Source organism: Protopterus annectens, chromosome 15.part0, assembly GCF_019279795.1.
Source record: "Protopterus annectens isolate FY-2018-M chromosome 15.part0, PAN1.0, whole genome shotgun sequence".
NCBI classification, from domain to species: Eukaryota; Metazoa; Chordata; order Ceratodontiformes; family Protopteridae; genus Protopterus; species Protopterus annectens.
The window spans coordinates 28750220-28768840 of NC_056749.1; the positions used below are offsets into that span (position 1 = coordinate 28750220).

An 18621-nucleotide genomic window follows, 5' to 3' on the forward strand; every position below is an offset into this window, starting at 1 on the left:
CGGGGTCAAAAACTGATCAGACATACAAAATAGACAAGTGTACAATGATACATAGGTGACAATAAAACAATACAATGGTAGAATAGTGATTTGGTTACTTACTAAATCCATTGTATTAATTTACAATATGTGCAAACGTTTTAATACATTTGAGGAATTAGAGTAGAATACATCAGAGATGTGAAAAGGAGCAGACGATCTTAGTGGTTGAGTTAGAGTGGAGAAGAGATAAAGCAGACTTAAGTGGTGTGGCCTGAGATGCTAAAGGTACATTCTGCCTGATTAACTAAATACGATTTAAGTGCAGAACAGGACTTGGAGTGAGACAAAGAGTCTTTAATTTCAGGTGGGAGGGACTCCCACAGTTTGGGCCCAAGGACTAAGAATGCATAGTCAGAGATATGTACTTGGAGTGATGGATTTGTGTTTTCAGGCCACCTCAAAGTACATTGTGGGGTGACATGTATGGGGGTTTTATCATCTCCACCTTGAATTACATCTTGGGATAACAGGTAATGGAGGTTTTATCATCCCCACCTTGAACTGCATGTTGGGGATTATCATCTCCATATGATCAGATCCAAAGGGCGACATGAAATGGGAGGTATTATCTCGACAGATGCCACTTAGTGAGAGTTTCATTGGGTTGGTGTAGAAAATGCACATTTACATGATGTACATTCTTGAAGGCAGGCAAATGTTTGTATTAACAAAACAAGACCTGAAATAAAAAGAAAAAAAGAGTTTTGTGCATTTTACCTGTGGCAGAAAAATTAAATTGGGTGAATATAAGAGGATGAAAGCTTTGTGAATTAATGATGACGTCTCCTTATCTAGGTGTGTATTCCAACGTTTATTTATTTTATTTATTTGACATTTGTTAACCAGGCTAGTCTGATTGGGCTTCATAGCCCTTTTTCAGGTGAGACCCGAATAGAAAACCTTCACAGATAAACAAATACAAAAACAAAACATCATACAATATTAACATACAAGTGTATTTTTACACAGGAGAAACAGAATACAACTTATAAATGAACAAGTTTGAATACAAGAGTAATACTGAGGGTTTAAACAGCATGTAACAATTACCATCAGATAGCAATTCAAGGTTGGTAGAATATCATAAAAACCTTAAATTAGTAGCTGTGGTAAAGTGTGAGAGCTGAGAGGGGACGGGAAAGAGGAGAGGAAATAACACATCCAGGAATTACTAAATAAGTCCTTTAAAAGTTTTTTGAAGCTAAGAAAGTTGTTGTTTGTTCTTAAAGAAAGGGGAAGTTTGTTCCAGGCATTGGCGACAGAGTGGCTGTATAAAAGTTTGCCAGAATTTTTGTTGCATTTGTAGATGTCTAAGAGGTGTAGGTCTGTGCTGCGTAGGTTACATTTAGGAGTAGGGAGGGATGAGGTCCGTGAGGGCAGGACAGTGGGAGGGTTGATTTAACACAGTGTGCGTGTGGTGGAGTTGGGGAAGAAAGAGTTCGTTATGTAGCTCAAGCCATTGTAGGTTTTTAAACCGATGCAGTGGTGAAAGCGATAGGGAAGGTTGGCAGCAAATCTGGTTATTTTGTTGTAGGTGGTTTCAAGTTTAGCTAACAGATTGGATTGAATATTAGTGAGAATATGGACTGCATAACGTAAGCCTGGAAAATGGAAAGTCTTTGCTGGAGAATGTTTGACGTTAATAGTGAGTTTTTTTTTTTTTGTCTGTATAAGAGATCACGTTTTTGGTGGGTCTTTTTGATGGCTTGCTGAATATGTATGTCAAACTTTAGTTGGTCATCTATGATTACACCCAGAAGTTTAGTATGTGGTTCAATAGAGATAAGTGTCTTATTAAGAGCTGATACTGTGAAGGTATCTTTGTGTTGCTGTAGTGATTTGGGGAGGAAGAGTAGAAGTTTTGTTTTGGAGACACGTATGGATACCTTCTCACAAACCGCTCTAACGGAGGCGGGTTTAAGGACTAACAACAACACTACTGAAACTAGTATTGAAACCAACGCATCTGGTAGTGGAAGGAATTCTCGCTCCAATACTGGTGCAAGTAGCACTATTGTAGCGAGGGATCACAGAACTCAACCCATGTTACCTGCTGAAAAAGCAGGACACACTGTACCAGGGCTTATTGGAGTCCCAGATTTGAATTCATGGCTCAAAGACAAGCCTAAATTAACTATGGATAATACCAGGAACGATTTGCAGGGACAACTGGCCACTGGAAGTGTGAGTATTGTGGAGAAACTAAAACTTTTTGATTCTAAGCTTGTGAAAATAAGAAAATTGCAGCTTGAGGTCAATTACTTTAATGAGTGCTTTAAAGAAAATATTGTGCCTAAAGGTTTACAGTTTTGGCAATACCCCATGGGTTTACTGAAGGGCTCCGCTTTTCATACAGAACTTATTTTATGTTTTTAACACCCAGGGGCTTGAACTACTGAAAATCATGTCCAAACACTATCAAGCACATATTAATAACTTGTCAAATGAAGTCAATGCACTTGTTGATGAAATTAAGAGAGACTTTGATTTTCAAAGATATCAATATGATTACAGCAGGACTTTTACGAGCATCAACAACCTGCTATTAAAAACAAGGGACATTAAAATAAAAAACATCAACAGAGACCTACTCAAACTCATTTTTACACTACACTAGCTTCCACCCTATGTACCAGAAGAAGAGTGTTGTTAAGGGCCAACTAGTACGAGCGGCCAGGATGACAATGGAAGACCACCACTTTTTTGAGGAATGTGAACTTTCAAAATCTATGTTCCTCAAAAAAGGGTACCCCAATGACTTGATTACAGGCCTTATAGGGGAGGTTAGTAGAAAACATGCTTCTGGTTACTTTAAACTTATTCTATCTCAGGCAATGACCAGACTCCACAGGACAGAAACTGTCACCACAGTAGAGGTTGAAACAGGGGATCTGAAGCCACAAATGGTGCTAACCCACAAAGTAAGCAATACTCTTTGAGTCTTGTGACTACATTTTCACTTGACTTCACAGCTTTGAAAACAATACTGGGAAAGAATTGGCAGTTGTTAACATCTGACAGAGACATACAAAGTAAACTAGGGGATAAACCACTTGTTACCTGGAGGAAATGAAAGAATCTAAAAAAACCTCACTGAGAGAAGAATTTGAACCATTAGGGGTTTTCCGGGGACATTTAAGTGTGAAGCATGTAACCAATGTAGACATGTCATTACAGGGTCAAAATTTACTATTAGGGGACATGACTATTTCCTAAAGAACAAGTACAATTGTAATTCTAAGTCCATAGTCTACCTAGCTCAGTACCAGTGTTGTCCTAGGTTTTATGTAGGTAAGACGGACCGCAAATTCAAGGAGAGAATTTACGAACACGTCTACTACATTACTAGAGGGAAAATAGAGAGCCCTTTGGCTAAACATTGCATTGAACATCTGAATCACACCTTTAAGTTCAGGGTCATAGATTCAATAGACACAGACGATAGGGGGGGGGGCATCCACCCTTAGACTTGAAAAACTAGAACTTCTCTGGCAGCTAAGACTCAATGCATGCCACACACGAAATGTACTCCATACTATGTGTTTTAAAACTTAAGAGCCTCATGAGGTAATACTTGTAACATGCCATGGTTGGTCTTAGACCAACCATTGACAACAATTTTAATAACTTTACAATAATCCTCTTGACCTGTTTGTATTTTAGGACTTTTGTATGTTTTTTACCTTTTTTATTTTTAAAGTGTTGAAAGTTCTTACTATGTAAACCACAATACAATACTGATAACATTTAACTGGGTGGGATTTATACACATTGCTATTACTAATTGACTTTACACAGACTTTAATTTAAAATTTGTAAAAGAGTCATATTTTATCTACCAGAACGTCAGTAAGCTTACTAAGTGTTAGTAATATGCCTTTAACTATGAGAGTAAGCTTAAGTGTGTTATTTAATTAGCTACCTGACAAAGTATTTAAACATGCTTTTGTATCCAGGGAGTCATTGTCTGATGAAGTTAGGAGATTGTCGCCTAATGAAAAGCGCTTAACACTGTACCTGTATTTTTGTCACTGGATTTACTTTTAAACTTTTAACTTGTTGCCTGTTATTAAATTTTGGACTTTTGCAGCACGTTCGTCTTTGTTTGTTGGTTTCATAGAAGTTTTCTTTTTTTTATGACTGAGAAGTAGCTGATTATTGGTCAGCCATTTTTCGACTGAAAGGAGGGAATCTTGAGTAAGAGTACGGAGGTAGTTTTTTTCTGCTGTAAGATCTTACTGACTTCTCTCCAAAATTCAGTGCACATTAGATATTGCCTGCCACAGCAGATACGTTTCTGATAAAAAGAAGACATTTGTATGCATAACCTTTGCATTCCTGGTGCTTGTCAGTAAAGCAAACTTCAGTACAGCATTCCAGAGTAACTAATCAAGTATTAGACTACTGAATAAGTGAATAAACAAACACATAGGTCTCAGCTCAGGTCTCATTACATGAATGCTAAGTCATGGGAGCAAGGGTTTCGACTGTCCATAGCTGCTTAAATGTTAATATACCTTAAGTGTTAGTATTTACAGATGGACAACTGGAGCCCTTTGTCAGGTGTTAATAACTCACTGATGTAGAATATATACTACTTTTATGCCCACTTGTGTCTAGAAAGGGAGAGGAAAACTGCATCATTTGTTTCCCACACACTAAAAGAAACACTTTAAAAACATCATCATGAGAGGAACAAATCAGAATGCAGTTAAGATGCTTTAAACTAACCAAGAGACAAGATATTTGTTGGGGGTTGGCATAATGGTTAAGGTATTTATTGTGCACCCACAAAGTACAGGGTTCCATTCCTACCCGTGGGAAGCATGGCTAGGCTTAAACCGGCTTGGCTAAGCACGTAAAGGACCTCACGGTCGTTAGCCTGGTATATATGTAGGAACAGAGTGTGTGTGTGTCTGTGCGTGTGTGTGTGTGTGTGTGTGTTTTCTGAAAAATGAGATGCATTAGAAGCTTCATTTCATTTAGAAGAGAAGAAAACCCTATCCTTTGGGATACCTTATTGAAGGAGAAGCTTGAAACGTTACTATTATTATTATATTATTATTATTTTATTATTATTATTATTACTACTATTATTATTATTGTTATTATATGTAGCATGAAGTAGTATGGCTCTCAATAATGTCAGTAGATGGTTGCCAGCCCAAAGAGTGCTGCTACACTTTGTCTTTGTTTTTTAATGGATATTTACTCAGACTGTTCCCTTGAGACTGGATTACATTATATTTGTTTCTTTGTGAAACTGCTATAGGGTGCTGTCTGTCTTTTTCTTTATGGTCCAGTTTTAGCTGTTTGGCATCAAGGCAGTTTTCATTCAAGTGATGTGGAAGCCTGAAATTATAATATGACTTTATTTATTTATTTATTTGTTTGTTTATTTATTTAATTGCTGAAAATTAAGAGGCACAGTCACGGCTGATGCATCCAGGATAAAAATCTTTACACCTGATGATGCCTATTTGGTGAAAGTGCTTGTGTTTGTGCACTGAGTAAAAATAGGCATCATCAGGTGTTACACCTGATGATGCCTATTTGGTGAAAGCGCTTGTGTTTGTGCACTGAGTAAAGATTTTTATCCTGGATACATCAGCTGGGACTGTGCCTCTTCATTTTCTGCAATTGGATATTACTTCTTTTGAGACACAGTGTTTGAGCCTTTTTGTGGTAACAGTTTTATTGTTTTTTATTTATTTATTTATTTATGGAGATGGCAGAATGCTTCAGGATTTCTATGATTCAGTCCTGTGATTCGACAATATTTATGAAGGGTGTAGAATACTTGTGGATCTCTATGCTCACGTCTTGTTCTCTAATATTATTTATGGTGGTGTCCGAATGATTTATGATTCCCATGTTCCAGTGCTGTACGCCAACATTATTTATGGAGGTGGTAAAGTGCTTCATAGTCCCCATGCTCCTGTCCTTTGCTCTGAGATTATTTATGGAGGTGTTAAAGTGCTTCAGAATCCCCATGCTCCCGTCCTTTGCTCTGACATTATTTATAGAGGTGTCAGAATGTTTCATGATTCCCATGTTCCACTGCTGTACATGAACATTATTTATGGAGGTGGTAAAGTGTTTCATATTCCCCATGCTCCCGTCCTTTGCTCTGACATTATTTATGGAGGTGATAAAGTGCTTCAGAATCCCCATGCTCCCATCCTTTGCTCTGAGATTATTTATGGAGGTGTCAGAATGTTTCACGATTCCCATGTTCCACTGCTGTGCATGAACATTATTTATGGAGGTGGTAAAGTGCTTCATAGTCCCCATGCTCCTGTCCTTTGCTCTGACATTATTTATGGAGGTGTCAGAATGTTTCATGATTCTCATGTTCAAGTGCTGCACACCAACATTATTTATGGAGGTGGTAAAGTGCTTCAGAATCCCCATGCTCCCATCCTTTGCTCTTACATTATTTATGGTGGTGTCAGAATGATTCAAAATTCCCATGTCCCAGTGCTGTGCACCAACATTATTTATGGAGGTGGTAAAGTGCTTCAGAATCCCCATGCGCCCGTCCTTTGCTCTGACATTATTTATGGAGGTGTTAGAATGTTTCACGATTCCCATGTTCCAGTGTTGTCCTCTGACATTATTTATGGAGTTGGTAAAGTGCTTCAGAATCCCCATGCTCACATCCTTTGCTCAGACATTATTTATGGAGGTGTCAGAATGATTCACGATTTCCAATGCTCCAGTGCTGTGCTCTGACATTATTTATAGAGGTGTCAGAATGATTCACAATTCACATGCTCCAGTGCCGTGCTCTGACATTACTTATGGAGGGTGTAGAATACTTCAGGATCCCTATCCTCATGTCTTGTTCTCTATTATTTATGAAGTTGTCAGAATGCTTGGATTCCTATGCACCAGTGTTGCACTCTGATATTATTTATGGAGGTGGCAGAATATGCTTCAAGACTTCCATGCTCCAGTCCTTTGCTCTCACCTTAGTTATGGAGGTAGCAGAATGCTTCAGGATTCCCATGCTCCAGTGTTGCACTCTGATGTTATTTATGGAGGTAGCAGAATTCTTCAGGATTCCCATGCTCCAATGTTTTGCTATAACATTATTTATGGAGGTGGCAGAATGCTTCAGGATTCCCATGCTCCAGTCCTATGGTCTGATATTATATATGGAGATGACAGGCTGAAATTCACATCAAAGGTATGCACTATGGGGTAATTCTTGATGATACAAAACAACCAGGTATCATTTCCAGTTAGCATATTATGCTTCCATCTTAGGGAAACCATCCTTTAAAACATAGTATTGCATCTTAGAATTGCTCTCTGGTAGTGCATGTCATGGCTTCATTTTGTTTGGAGACTATTATAGTTCTTACTACTGAGTATTCTGGGCATTAACTAGCTGCAGATGCTCTAGAGCTCTGCAGCCTGTATACTTGTGGCTGTTTCTGGAATAGAACTCTGCAGCCTGACTACTCACTGGTGTTTCTGGAATAGAACTCTGCAGTCTGTCTACTTGTGTCTGTTTCTGGAATAGAACTCTGCATCCTGTCTACTTGTAGCTGTTTCTGGAATAGAACTCTTCAGCCTGTTTACTTGTGGCTGTTTCTAGAATAGAACTCTGCAGCCTGTCTACTTGTGGCTGTTTCTAGAATAGAACTCTGCAGCCTGGCTACTGATAAGTGATTTTTTATCACCACATCATGCTGGTTCTCTAATACCTGCACTGCCTTACTGTTTCATCCTATTTTATCTGCAAAGTTCTGGTCTTGACTTACTTAGTGCTACACAATATATGTTTGACATTTCGGAGAAGCTACACAACATATTTCTGAGGAGTTAGCTCTCTCTTATCCCTTCCACTCTGCTAGGCTGGTGATTCTGAAGGGTTGGGTTGCAGGCATCTGTTATGTGTTTTTGTTTTGTTTTGGTTTCTTTTTCATATTAAGGTCCCTATCAGAGGAATCCACTGGCGTGTGGCTAATGCAATCCTCTGTTCTATGAAGTTATAAGAAGTTCGTCCAATCAAATCTTTTCAATCTGGCTTTCAGCCTGCATTTCAAATAATGTTGCCTCTCTCAAGTTTATTTCATTGATGTCATGAACTTTTACATCTCTGCTTTTTATTAACTTGTACAATGCTTAGTTGTCAGCACCTGGGTAAATAAAGTGAATTTAAACTGAAATGCTCTTTTGGTGAGATAAACCATTGCTGTTACAGAAACCTGAAAGTGATTCAAGATCTTCTGTTTTGAAATATTCACCCTCCAATTACTAGTAATCAGGCTTTTGTCTTGATTTCTACTACTTAGGTAAAACCATAATATACCTTTATTCATGGACACCACTGCCGATTTAAGAAACATTCAGTCACAGCTAACCCGATTTTCCGTAAAACACCAGATCTAGGGTGATCAGCTCATCAATACAAGATCAGTTGCAGTCTTTGAAAAAATCATCTCTGCATTATTGAAATTTTCAAAACACCATTGTTTGCAAGTGACAAACTCCACCATACCTTTCTTGCATGGAGTCATGCCATCTGCTCTAAAGTTGATCAGCTTTGGGGGTCATTGCGCATCAGAGGTGTAAAAGAAAGAATCCCAATGCAATGATATTTTGGAGTTTAACTAGATTTGGCCAGCTAGCCAAAAAAAAGAAATTTGCCCATGAGGATTTCAATTAACTAACCTATCACTTAAGATTTGTGTTTATTAATGTCCGGTAGCTGCAACGCATGCATGCTACAGCCCAAAAAGCACCAGCTGAAAAAAACAGACTGTTTTTAACTTAAAACAATGACTTTTAGCTGCTGCTGTAGGATTTAGAGAAACTGCCAACAAAAGAAGCCTTTCAAGCTGCTCTAGTGGTGTAGAGGGATAAAGCCATGACTTCAGCTCAGGTGACCCAGCTTCCATGACTAAGGCCCAGGTGGCCCTGCTTCAGTTAGTGGCTCAGGCATCTGACAGAGAGGCAGGAAGCAATGGGGGGGTGTGCCCATCCGGGAAGGGGGGTGTTATGTGAGCATTCCCCTTGATGTCCCTGACAAAGGATGGGAGAGGGTAAAGTCTAAGCAGGGGTAGTGGCAGCATGCAGCCATAGCACACCCACCCCCAAAATACAACCACGTAGCCAGAGGAAGGAAGGGAGGGAGGGAGGGAGGAGAAACCAGGAGATGGCCTTAAGTAGAAAAAAGTCCGGAAGATGTAGGACAGCACCTCTTCCCCAGGACCTTTTGGATCATGATGATCAAGCGGGAACATAGTTGTGTAGAATGGTATTTAGTGCTGGATAAGCAGATGGATGTTGGATACTTTTACAGGTGTATATGTTAGTTGATGGGGTAGTTCTAACCAGTTCAGACTTTTTAGTGCTATACAGTGGTAAGTTCTGAAAGTGGTATTTTCTGCAAATTTAGCCACTTTAGTATAACATTGTTCAAGTTTTGCATTAACTTGACTTATAATGGTCACCAGCATTTGCTCTAAACACAGCAGTCAGTCAGCTTGGCTTAAGAAAATCAGCTGAGAAAGGCTGGTATGGACTCTGTTAACTCCTCGCTGAAACCCAAAAGCACTGGTAAAAAAGGAAGGTACACAAAGTAGGCAGTACTTTAGTAAAAAAAATATTGATTTCAGCCAAATTTCTAGGGAAGGAAGCCCTTTACTGTCTCCATGTTTTTCCTCTCCTTCTTATCTGCCAAATGTTGCCACCTACTCCCCTTCACTCACAAAGGCATAAAACCATGAACGGTTCTAAAAGAAATCTTGAGCCCATTGTTAGAACAGTTAAATATTTGACTGGATGGCAGCTGGTTTATTGGAAAAGAGAGCTGGAACCCTGATTGTGACCCAGATGATCTGGGTTCGAGTAGCTGTCTGGTCACCAAAGAAATTGTTTGGGGATAAATGGGAGTTTAGTAGCAAATGTCCACCTACCTATCCTGTGCAGGGTGCTAGTTTGATTTGCTACGGCACTGAAATAGTGCCCCACATAATTGTGATGAAGGTACTGAATCCTTTCATAAGAACCAGGCATGCAGTGATGCAGCCAAGCAATGCATATACAATGTAGCCAGAAACAGGACACCCCTTTAAGTGCATAAATGGCACTAGGCTGGAGTTACAGACAGCATGACAGCTACAGGAGGTACAGGAAATAAGGATAGCAAGAACACACTGAAGGCTGCCTAGATGACAGCAATAAATAAAGAAAGTGGGGGACCTGATGATCACCAGACAATGGTGAGAAAAAATATATGAAAAACTGTATTCTACCAGATGGTTCCTTGATGACTTAGAACCATGAGTTTACATCTGGGTCAGTGCACACTTCCTCCCAGGAAAAGCATCATATCTGTATTTACCCATCATTGGGGGATATATGTATGTATTTCTGTTATGGAGGAATGCTTTATCCACGTGTATGCCCTCACTAAGAAGTTGCTCTTTATTGAAGAATGGCTCTTCCTTGTGAATAGCCTTCAGTGGAGAAGGACTCAGCCCTCTATGTTTTTCTCTTTAGAATTGCCTCATCCTTGTTTTCTCATTATTTGGAGTGACTAATCCTTGCATTTGCCTCTGACAAAAGAATTTTTATCCCCATGCTTATATATCTTTCAACCTTTTAACACAAGAAATCTGGACAAAGCCAAAAATAATAAGGGGACAATGGCCCAAACAATAGGGATGGATTTTATTTATTAGTCATGAACTTAGAAATTTGCGAAGATAACAGGTTTTTTGTTAGCATGCATTTTCTAGAGGATATGAAGCCTGAAATTGAAATGTCTGTCATTATTTTATGACTTAAACCCTCACTGCTTTGCCAGAAAACCTAATATTTTATGAAGGGCAGACCAAAAATATGAGGCAAACTTTGGACATTCTGCAAAAATCTGGACAGCTGAGAGGTTGCATTATTCCTCCTGGGAAATCTTCCATGCTTGCTCATTCTTCTAATAGAAAAACCTCATCCTTGCATTTGTCATTAAATGGGGACTGCTTCTTCATTGTGTTTAACCTCTTTGGGGAATAACTCATATCTTCATTTGCCATCATTGAGGAATACTTCATCTCTGTGTTTAATCTTACTGGAGAGTTAACTTATCCTTGTGTTTGTCTTCATAGAGGAATAACACATACCAGTGTTTACTCTTAATGGATAATGCCTTACCCCTGTGTTACCTTTGTGATGATGTGAGGTATTGCCAGCTATGCCAGGTTTAAGTAGGGCAGTGGATGTGTAACATATGCCAGCATAGCTAGCTGGAGGTTTGCAAAGAACTATATGTCATTTGTATATCAAACTGATTTGTACATGTGCTTGTGTTGAAAATGTATTTGTAAAGCTGTTTGTGTTAAAATGTACCAACAGCGGGTCCTGCTGAACAGAAAATAAATACACCTGTATATGAGACTGTATTGTAACTGTTGAAATGAATATATTACAATAGAGGATACTGGAAGTGAAAAGATTACTCTCAGTCCAATTAACTTTAAAAATAGTCTGAAATTAAATTACTTGGTTTAGGCCATAAAGATTGCACCTTATAGTTCCGATTGCAGCAAGACAAAATGTCTGTGAAAATCAGGACTAGAACCCCTACTGTACTGTCCTTAGGGGTGAATTAATTGTTACCCTAGAAGGGTGGAAGTTTTTTTTTAAATGGTTTTATAGCTTCCACATGCTATAACACATCTTAGCAAAGCTCTGTGTGTGTGTGTGTGTGTGTGTGTGTGTGTGTGTGTGTGTGTGTGTGTGTGTGTGTGTGTGTGTATGGTGACACATATGTCCAAGATTCTGGCCCAGTTTCTAGTAAAGTGGGTAGTGTGGGAACCAGAGTCAGAAGACCAAATGTATGTGATGTCATTCTGTAATCCAGAACTGAAATGATGCTTTAATACTAGATGAGACAGAAGACTCAGGGCAATTTGTTTGTGAAACCTGACAAAGAAGGACCACTCACCTACTTCATCTTACCTTGATCTAGTAAATGAACTATGGGACAGTAATTCTTTAGATCAGTCAGGAAAATGTAGTGAGATTAGTTAAGCATTGTTTTTCTGTATCTGTGTGAATCTTTCCATCAGTGTTAGTTTTAATATTTCTTGTGATTGAAACTCTAGTGTTTATTATAAATATTTAGCATTTTCATGTTCTTTTATTATTTATTATTAAATATATTTAAACTTTTCATTGTGGCTGGTCTTTTAGAAAATATTTTAACCTTTGAGAGTGCTCATATTTATTTGGTGACACTGTGGCCGCTCCTGAAAGCCTTGCTGTATTGGTCAAACACTACCATTTGTATTAGTATTAATTTTACTCAGTATAATTTGGTACCCTTGTCTAATAGCTGCGGTGGTATGATGGTAGCATTGTTACCTCACAGCAAGAGGTTCTCCCATTCAATTCTCGGTGTGGCATGGGAGTGAATTCTGTGTGGCGTCTGCATGTCCTCCCCGCGGTTGGGTAGCGTCCGAAAGACATGCGTGCGTAAATGGGCATGCCTTCGTTGAAGGTTAGGCATTGAGCTGGCACCTTGGCATTTCGTAAAAATCTACTGCCAATCATTAGTGGACTGGAGTTCCGCTGTGGTGACCCCTTACCGGGAAAAAGCCAAAAGACAAACAATATAATTTGGTACCCTTGTAAGAGCCTTAGAGTAGCTGGCTTTGGAGTGTTCTGGTGGCAGTATCCACCAATCCACCTTACAGTCTGGGCAGAGGGGGCATAGCTGGAGATATGTGCCAGCCTTTCCCAGGTAGGTGTGTGTGTGTGTGTGTGTGTGTGTGTGTGTGTGTGTGTGTGTGTGTGTGTGTGTGTGTGTGTGTGTGTGTGTGTCAGCTATTTGGAAAAGGGACACAGAGGACTGGTTTCATAGAGAGGGTGGTGGAGGACTTGGCTTGGAACACTCAGCTGCGGACTCAACTTTACAGCTGTATCAGTGGGGAGTCTTACTTGGAGCCTGGAGAGACAGAGGGAAACCCAGCCCCAGGACTGTGTGTGTTCCCGGTGTGCTCTTAAGGGAAATTGTGCTTGGTGCAGACAGCTGTATCTAGAAATACTGTGTGCATCTATTTCTGTTCCAAGTGAACATCCCTCACAGGTGTCAGTGGTGAGGATTGAAGCTCCTTGGTTACTGGCCCAGAGCAGGGATGTCACAACCCTCAATGCAGAGTAACTCATCTCTGTGTTTATCCTCACTGGATAATGCCTAATTCCTCTTTTATCATCACTGAGGAGTAATCCATCACTGTGATTGCCATCAGTAGAGTATGCATTTTCCCACTGTTACCATCAATGAAGAGTAACTCCTCCCTGTTTTTACCCTCACTGGGCAATGCCTTATCCCTCTATTACCCTCACTGGGAAGTAAGTCTTCCCTGTACATATCCTAATTGAAGAATGCATTATCCCTCTGTTATCCTCACTGGGAGTAACTCATCCATATGTTTACCCTCTATGGAGAATGTCTTATGCATCTGTTACCCTCACTGGGGAGTAAGTCATCATTATGTATGCTGTCATTGGAAAATGTCTTATCCATCTGCTAACCTCACTGGAGAGTAAGTCATCTAATGTTTACCCTTATTGGATATTGCCCTTTGTGTCTGCTATTCTTAACATGGAGTGCGTTTTCCCTGTGTTTACCCTCACCAGGGAATGCCTTCTCCCTCTGTTACCCTCACTGCATTGAAAGTCATCCCCATATAAATCCTCATGGGAGAATGTCTTATTCCTCTGTTACCCCCACTGGGAGTAACTCATCTCTCTCTGTGTTTATCCTCATTAGAGAATGCCCTATCCTTATGTTTATCTTTGCTGTGAGTAACTCAGTCCTATTTTTTATTATGGCTATATATTACTTTTGTATCTTTATTCTTAAAGAGAAGGTTAGGGAATCAGATTCTATAAAAATTAAAATCAGCTGTAATGTGAAACATGATAAACTTTCACTCTCAATTAAACTCATCAATTCATACCTTCAGGTGGGAAATGGATAACAACATGGGCACCTGCAAGTTCCAACATGGGATCCAGGAAATCAATTGCTTTAATGGACAGTATCCCTTGAGTTTGTTCAGTAAAAGTTATGACCTTATCCATGTGTTTACCCTCAACCAGGAATGTCTTTTTCTGTGTTTACACTCAGTGGGAGTAACACATCTCTGTATTTCTCATTACTAGGGAATGCCTTATCACTGTGTTTACCCCCTCCAATGAGTAACTCATTTATGCGATTAAATTCACTGAGGAATCCCTTATTCCTATGCTTACTCTTGCAGGTATTAGCACATTCCAGTGTTTACCTTCACTAAGAAATATCTTATTGCACTGTTTACCATAAGTGGAAAGTAACTCATCTGTCTGTTTACCCTGATCGGAGAGTAACTCATCCCTGAGTTGAACCACACCTGAGAATACCTTCTCACTGTGCATGCCCATCGAGAGATAAACTGTTTTTGGAAACTCAGCTTAGCCACTTAGGTCTGGAGATTTTACCCTACAGGTGCTCATTCTACATAGGAAAGTTGAAAACTCATGAGACAGGTTTCTGTTTTATTTACCTCCAAGTGGGTAGGAAACTCAGTTTTACTAACACCAAACAGTTAGTCACTGAACATGTACTTTTTAAAATAAAATGCACGACTGATTAGACATCAAAATCAGGTCACAGAATACGTCCTTACCTCCCCTTGGCTCTTAAGGTCTCTAAGTTATCTGAATTACAGAAGGAAAACTAATAAGCAGACCTTTTATACAAATCACTTTTGTTATAAGTGATAAAGAAAAGAGTGCGTGTCTGGAGTTGTACATTTTACTGTGCAACTTTAACACAAACGGTTACAAATAATGATTTTTAATCACTAATAGTTTATCTGAGAGTATGTTCTTTGTGAATTTTTATGCAATGTGCTAAGCATTCTCCTGTCAGAGTTCAGGACTAGGTCATAGCTGACGACGGCCAGTCATGACCAGTACCCTCGACAAACTTGCAAGATAGATAAATAAACTAATAAATGACTGCAGCAATAAACACACATCAATGCTTGGAGGCAGCATACAAGGCCATACTTTATGTATGTATATGCAGGCACTTATAAGGATAAATAAATAGATATATAGTTAGTTAGAAAGACAGATATATTAAATAAATAAATGAGATCAAGATTTCTTCACCTTATCCTCCGGATCACCTCCTCTGTTTCTGGAGATTTCTACTTGTGGTCTGCATTCTTGCATAAAGCCATCCAAGCCTGGGAGCCAGGGAAGCACACCATCCAGGAACTGACCAGCCAAGACAAGGCCATAGCATTGAGTCTGGAGAGGAGAATATACAGGAGGTTAATCCTCAGAAGAAGAGGCAGAAATGTACTCAGACCTACAGGCCATGAAATATAAGATAGCAGGGCATCTAATGCTCCAACATACAATGTAAAGCAATCCATTGGAAAAGCATGAACATCACTCCTCAAAATAAAAACTCTTAAAGATAGCTTTTATTTTTAAATAAAATTAAGAGTGATACTTTTTTAAACCATGTATCTGCTCAGCATTATACACCACCTTTGAACCCCGCTATTCCTTTGGTAATTGCAAAATTAAATTTGATCTGAAACATTTCAGCAGTATGTACACATTTCATTACTTAAATTGTGATTATCATTGCGTACAAGATAATTGCTCTGAAAACATTGTGTTATTTGAGCTGTTATGTACATACAGGGGATATACAAAAGATCTTGGCTCCATTCGGCATGAAATTTTATGTATATCGTACACCTGACCCCACATATTCAGTTTGTCTCTCTCTTTTCTATTTTGCCTTATTTTTCTGTTGAAAGTGCTTTTGCCTTTTTGTACACTGCAGTTTTAGATGTTGTTTCTATAATGTACAAGCACACTTGCTACACTCATTTGTATGAATATGATTATTTATTGCAGTTTGGATTTTTTGCGCTTATTTGTTATCACTTGTTTTTCTGGGATTTTTAAAAGACAGAAGGCTTGGTATGTAATGGGTAGTTTTTGCAGTATGGGTCTTTTCTTTCATTTTGTGAGTTGTAACTGACAAGGTCAAGCTGGGACTAGCTTAGACATTTTTATTTAGTTTCAGATAATATCGTTATTATAACAGAAGCTCTTTTTTTGTGCAGTGAAGCAGTTGCTGATTCACAGTGCTTGTTTTTTTTTATCTCAGTCCTTTGATGGGATGCATCTCTGCACTCTCCTTGTATCCATGGGAGCTTTTACCAGGTCCTCCAATTTCTACCCAAATCTCAAAGATATGCCATAGATTAATTGGTGGTGCTTTAAACTATCTGTGGGTTAGTATATTTTTTGTGTGTGTGTGTGTGTGTGTGTGTGTGTGTGTGTGTGTGTGTGTGTGTGTGTGTGTGTGTGTGTGTGTGTGTGTGTGTGTCTATCTGCACATGGGATTTAATTGAAGAATGAATGAATGATGTTTTTTCATCTGATGGCAGTAATACCTCTCAACTTCTTAGAACACGAAATGTGGACAAAGCCTAAAATAATAGGAGGACAAAGGCTCAAAAATAGGGACAGATTTTAAATATTGCTCTTATAAACTTAGAAAGTTGCTAGAATAACAGGATTTGTGTTTATGTGCATTTTCTGAAGGACATGAAGTCTGCAACTCAATTGTACGTCATTACTTACTGACTTCAACCCGCAGTGATTTGCCAGAAAACCATAAATTTTATGAGTAGCAGACCAAAAATAGGATGAAAAAATCTGGATATTCTGCAAAACACCTGGAAATTGAGAGGTATGATGGTGGCGTGTTTATGATTTCTACCTAAATCTATATGGGGTTTAGTCTTTGTGGGGTTGGGGTGGGCAGCCTGTTTCCTGACTGGGACAGGGCAGTTTGTGTGGCTTCATTTGTATACCTCTATGCTGAGCAGGCGTCTCATCAACATTCAAGAATGAAAATGATGACCGTGAGAGGACATTGCAAGGCCAGCTCTGAAGATGGTTGCTTTTAACAGGTTAGTGTGATTGTTTTTCTTTGGGGAGAATGTGAATTATGTTTTTATTGCGTCGCCTCACAGTAAGACGCTGTCCGGTTCGATTCTCAGCTAGAGCGTCTTCTGCGTGGAGATATGCGTGAATGGGCGTACCTTCGTTGAAGGTTGTGCATCAGGGCTGGTAACTCGGCACGTAAAAATCAACTACCAATCATTAGCGGACCGGAGTTCCAATGTGGCGAGCCCTAACCGGGAAAAGCCGAAAGACGCAAACATTGCGCTCTCTTTGGCTCTAGCACTGATGTTTGTCTCTTGACAGATGTTATTCATGTATGATTTATGTTTTCTACTCAATGCATGTAACTAGAGTTTACATTTTTTTTGAGTTTCTATTCATTTTGGGTGGGCAATTCTTTCCTTGTGTAGTTAAAATGATTTTGCATTTTTTTAAATAATTCAGTTATTTTCATTTTTGTAAATATATTTTATGAGTAGATTCTTTCCCTCTTTTGCTTTTGTTTTAAATGTAGATTAGTTAACAAATATTTTCTGTAACTGTTTTTCTGCTGAGGCAAATATCTTTTACTTTTCAAAAACAAAAAGGCCCAGTTCTACTTAAGGACCAGCAAAAAAAAAGGGTCCACTCATACTTGAGGACAGAAATAAAAGCTCCTTCTTGATTGAAAAATGTAGCAAATGTCTTGCTACATTTTATACCACTTGTGAAGTGGTAAACACAAATGCACTTTCAGCATTCATTTCTGAATTGCAGTAGCACAATACAGACTGACCGACATCTTCCATTCACACCCCCAACACCTTGCACCCTGGGCAGCTAGTCCTTTGCCCCTCCCCCCATCTACACCTCTGTCCATTTATGCCTTCTCTTTATTTATTTTTTTTTTACTTTTGTATCTAATTAATGTCAATTATCAATATTGTTATTATTGAACATATTTGCTTGTGATGTAGTGAGTGAGGGAGTGATGGCATGCTTTCTGTAAAAGACCAATGCCTTTTCCAGAATGTCTTTCAATACTTGCGCCCATTGGCTGGATCATAGCATCAGAGGATGTGTCACAAGACCATTTATGCTTTTTTAATATCCACCCTAATGCAGTAACCTCCCCTTCTCAAGAACGGTGAAACAAGTCAGTCCCGGAGCAAATTTATTCATATCTATCCAATCATCCAGGTTTAATCTGAAGGATGTCAGGGTGTCATGGTTGCTTAACTTACAGGGCATCTCTATTACAAAGGTGATATGGGCACTTGCCTCTTCAACCCATTTAAATCCCTAGTTCTGATATTAGTAGAGCTATTTGACTGAACGATGGAGGAGATCAAGGAGAATTGGTTCCTTAATGGCACTAAGTACAAGGCCTGACTCACTCCACAGGAGCCTATAATAAACTAAGTAGAGGGGTAGAGGGGTAGTACTTCAAGCTCTTCCTGATCACTCATGGACTTTATGTCAACAAGTTCCTCAGTTTGAAACTTCTCGGGCCTTTCCAGTTGGTTAATATGTCCATAAAGGTACATCCTGATGGAGAGGTGTATTCAATAATTGGCCCACTTAAGGATTCTT

At 39.1% G+C, this 18621-nt stretch overlaps 1 protein-coding gene across 1 annotated transcript in view; it reads right to left on the minus strand.

The window, feature by feature from the left end:
* LOC122789780 overlaps positions 1 to 18621 on the minus strand; it is a 728210-nt gene that overhangs the window by 433747 nt on the left and 275842 nt on the right. The window contains exon 7 of the mRNA XM_044057221.1: positions 15223 to 15363. Within this exon, the coding sequence (XP_043913156.1) occupies positions 15223 to 15363 (141 nt within the window). The remainder of the gene's footprint in view (positions 1 to 15222; positions 15364 to 18621) is intronic.